A 4,224-nucleotide genomic window follows, 5' to 3' on the forward strand; every position below is an offset into this window, starting at 1 on the left:
AATTTTAGTGTTTTTAACTGAGGAGCTTTGATATATTTATTTTACATTAATTATAGCAGAGGAAGTTCTCTGCACAGAAATTTTTTTACTGTTTTTTTTAACCAAACTGACAAGTTTCTCCAGTAAAATTATTGTGTAATTTAAAGGCATTGAAACACCTTGTTAAATTTAGAAGATATTATGATTAACTACAAACATCTGAAGCTGACTCAGAGAACTCTGTGATTTTAGAAAAATATAATACTCATATAATACGCAAATAAAGTATAATGGTAGGGGAAGCACTGGATTAGCATTAGCTCATAATTGCATAATTTACAGAAACTGTGTATAAATGTTCATATTCAAATAAGACACATGGAACCACCTGGGAGTTTCATAAAAATCCACCGTTCAGGACATATTTTACTAACAGGCAAACAGAAAAGACTACAAATATTTAACGGCGAGATTTAAACACAGATCTTGCATGTGTTAGCGGTCAGAGAATGTGTTGGGGGTCAGACTCAGCTACTACCACACCAAACATCATGTTTGTGGTGTTTAATGTTCAGCTGACTGTGGCAGCCATCCTAAATTCACTTGACTCCAAAGGTTAATCTGTTGTAGTTCCAAACATTATTTTCTACAAGTTTCATTAAATTTGTCCAGTTGTTCATGAGCTATTTTGCTAACAGATACACAAACACAAGCAAAACAGTGTCCATCAATAGTCTTTCCTACAGCAGTAGAGGAAAATTTACAGGGGTTGGACAATGAAACTGAAACACCTGGTTTTAGACCACAACTAGAAGCACTCGGAGAGTGCAAACCTCCGCCAAGACCAATTTCCCTCATCCTGTAATAGAGTTAATGCGCAAAAGCAGAGATGAAAACACATTTGCCGAATAAGTTCTGACGTAGCGAACATTTAAGCAGTATGCAGGGGATTTGTTCCCGGTGGAGTCCAATGTGAAAAAAAACAAAAACAAACAAAAAAAACAAACAAAAGTCAGACTCGTCACCCAACATTATTCATCGTCAAACTGGTGTCGGATTAAGCGCCTAAGTTTTCATCAGTCACATTTCACTAAACGTCTGATTTATCCCCTTGTATGAGTTTGTAATGATTTGACACTCTTTATAAAGTGCTTCCTGGCTCCCCTGGTCTGCAAACTTTGAGGCACAGCCAGAAGCTCTGTTTACAAGCCTAGTAGCGAGAAACCGTTTTGATTAGTTGTTTGGGAAATGTGGTGTGTTTGAGGAAATGGGAAAAATAGGTTTCATGGTGCAGTCACGCACTTCCTGGTCACAAAATGTTCTGTAAGTGTGCACCAAATGTGTGAAAATGCCCACATTATGGCAAAAAATTATTCATCATTAAATGTGGTTTTAACATTACTTTTGTAAAGCTTGAAGTCTGTGCTGTCCAATCCAGCTCAATGTTTTTTACAGAAGCCCTGTGAAAGCATCACAGCTTTGCCGATCTCAGAGTGTTAAAAGAAAAAAAATTCCTGTATCCGCATCGTGATCCGGAACATCACCAAAATTTAATGGTGTGTTCCTTGGCCCAGTATCCATGTGTTAAAAATGTCATGACAATCCGTCCGCAAGTTTTTGAGTAATGTTGTCCACAGACAGAAAGAACGACAGAACAACAGACAGACTGACAGACATACGCGACCGAAAACATTACCTCCTTGTCCTTGGCGGAGGTAATAATTTATTAGTATGGTGTAGGGCTTCCTTTTGCGGCCAACACAGTGTTAATTCATCTTGGGAATGACATATACAAGTCCTGCACAGTGGTCAGAGGGATTTTAAGCCATTCTTCTTGCAGGATAGTGGCCAGATCACTACAAGATGCTGGTGGAAGAAAACGTTTCCTGACTCGCTCCTCCAAAACACCCCAAAGTGACTCAATAATATTTAGATCTGGTGACTGTGCAGGCCATGGGACATGTTCAACTTCACTTTCATGTACATCAAATCATTCTTTCACTAGTCTTGCTGTGTGTATTGGTGCATAGTCATCCTGGTACACGGCACCGCCTTCAGGATGCAATGTTTGAACCACTGGTTGCACATGGTCCTCCAGAATGGTTCGGTAGTCCTTGGCAGTGACGTGCCCATCAATCACAAGTATTCAACCAAGGGAATGCCATGATATAGCAGCCCAAACCATCACTGATGCACCCCCATGCTTCACTCTGGGCATGAAACAGTCTGGGTGGTACGCTCCTTTGGAGCTTCGCCACACCATAACTCTTCCAGATGTGGGAAAAACAGTAAAGGTGGACTCATCAGAGAACAATACGTTTCACATCGTCCACAGGCCAAGATTTGCGCTCTTTGCACAAACTGACTGTCATTGGCACGAGTGGCCAAAGGTTTGGATATAGCAGCCCGGCCATGTATATTGACCCAATGGAGCTCCTGACGGACAGTTCTGGTGGAAACAGGAGAGATGAGGTGCACATTTAATTCTGCAGTGATTTTATGTTTTTTGGACACAATCTGGGTTAACATTCGAACATTCCTTTCAGACAGCTTCCTCTTGCGTCCACAGTTAATCCTGTTAGATGTGCTTCGTCCTTCTTGGTGGTATGCTGACATTACCCTGGATACTGTGGCTCTTGATACATCACAAAGACTTGCTGTCTTGGTCACAGATGCGCCAGCAAGACGTGCACCAACAATTTGTCCTCTTTTGAACTCTACTATATCACCCATAATGTTGTGTGCATTGCAATACTTTGAGCAAAACTGTGCTCTTACCCTGCTAATTAAACCTTCACATTCTGCTCTTACTGGTGCAATGTGCAATTAATGAAGATTGACCACCAGGCTTGTCCAATTTAGCCATGAAACCTCCCACACTAAAATGACAGGTGTTTCAGTTTCATTCTCTAACCACTGTATGCCTACCATATCTTTGGTGGTTCTAGGACCCTTACCCCCCAGACAGTAAATGTACGGGTTAAATGTCCCCATACCATCTTTGGCTGGTTACATTTCAGAAAACACTGTAATAAAAATAAAAAAGGTAACTGCACTATACTTAAAGTCTTTGGTGATGTTGTCAAAGGTTGTGGGGTCTTTCAGTTGTGCGACGAGGGTATCAGACGCCTTTTTCACCAGAATGGGGCACTCTGTGTTTTCTGAGGCCAGTGAATGCCACACAACCTCCAAGTACTCTGAAAATACACAGACAGGACATTTAATATGCAACACCATTCTGAGTGAAAAACACAGAGCCAACATCTTACTGTAACAGTGCTGACTAACTTCAGTGCTGTTTTATGGTATTAAAAACCAAACTTCAGGACATCATGTTCACTGTTCTGTGTTGGGTCAGGATTTCCCTCGGGTTGCAGGGAAAGCGAGTAAAATAAGTCTTTAAGATAGTACGAGTGTGTGGACGGAAAAAAGGCTGGGTCCATAATTAAAACCACTCTGTCCTTGATTCCAGCCTGCAGCCTTCTGGGTAAAAACAAGCAAACACACACAAACAGGAAAGCACTCTGTGAGGTGACTAGACCTCAGAGAAAACAAACAGGATGTTTTTCTGCACGAGTCGTAAATAAAACAAAAGCTCACAAAATTGAGAGATAAAGGCCTCAGAAGATTTTATATTGGCCATAAGATAAAATTTGCTTACTTATGAAATGAGACAAATTTTCACGTTTCGTTTTCATGTCAAAAGATGTGTTGACAGTTTAAAATGCAAAAGACCACAAGGTTTACAGCTGGTTTCATATTGGATTCTGTACTAAATTCCTGGAAAGAAACCATCAAAAAGGAGTTAAACTAGGAGATCAGAATCAGCTTTATTGCCATGTCAGTGATAACACAGACTAGGAACTTGCAGTTCAGAACATCCGTTCGGAGAGAGAGACACATAAACATGGGAGAACGAATGTCCATGGTCATTTGCACTACGGTGCACTACCTTTTGCAGCTTAGAATACACACACACTAGGAAAGGTGAGTTGAAAATGGAGCGCTGATTCTATGTTTTATACAGAAACACAAACAAGCGCTCAAAAACTACTCTGCACAGTGCAAGGCAGCTAAGGAGGGGTGGGGGGGGGGGTCAGAAACACATGGTATGGGGAGGGGTACAGAGGAGCTGGTGACATTCCATGTTAGGGCTGCCACAAACGGTTATTTTTATAATCGATTAATCACTGATTATTTTTTCGATTAGTCAACTAATCAGATCATACGTTAACTGAATATAAA

The 4,224-nt window shown here is 40.8% G+C and overlaps 1 protein-coding gene across 1 annotated transcript in view; it reads right to left on the reverse strand.

The window, feature by feature from the left end:
• Positions 1-4,224, reverse strand: part of prss59 (serine protease 59, putative) — a gene marked incomplete at its 5' end in the record, with an annotated part of 53,171 nt that overhangs the window by 35,045 nt on the left and 13,902 nt on the right. The window contains 1 exon segment of the mRNA XM_014026428.1: positions 3,041-3,176. Within this exon segment, the coding sequence (XP_013881882.1) occupies positions 3,041-3,176 (136 nt within the window).

This window comes from Austrofundulus limnaeus, unplaced genomic scaffold, assembly GCF_001266775.1.
Source record: "Austrofundulus limnaeus strain Quisiro unplaced genomic scaffold, Austrofundulus_limnaeus-1.0 Scaffold553, whole genome shotgun sequence".
Taxonomy (NCBI): Eukaryota; Metazoa; Chordata; class Actinopteri; order Cyprinodontiformes; family Rivulidae; genus Austrofundulus; species Austrofundulus limnaeus.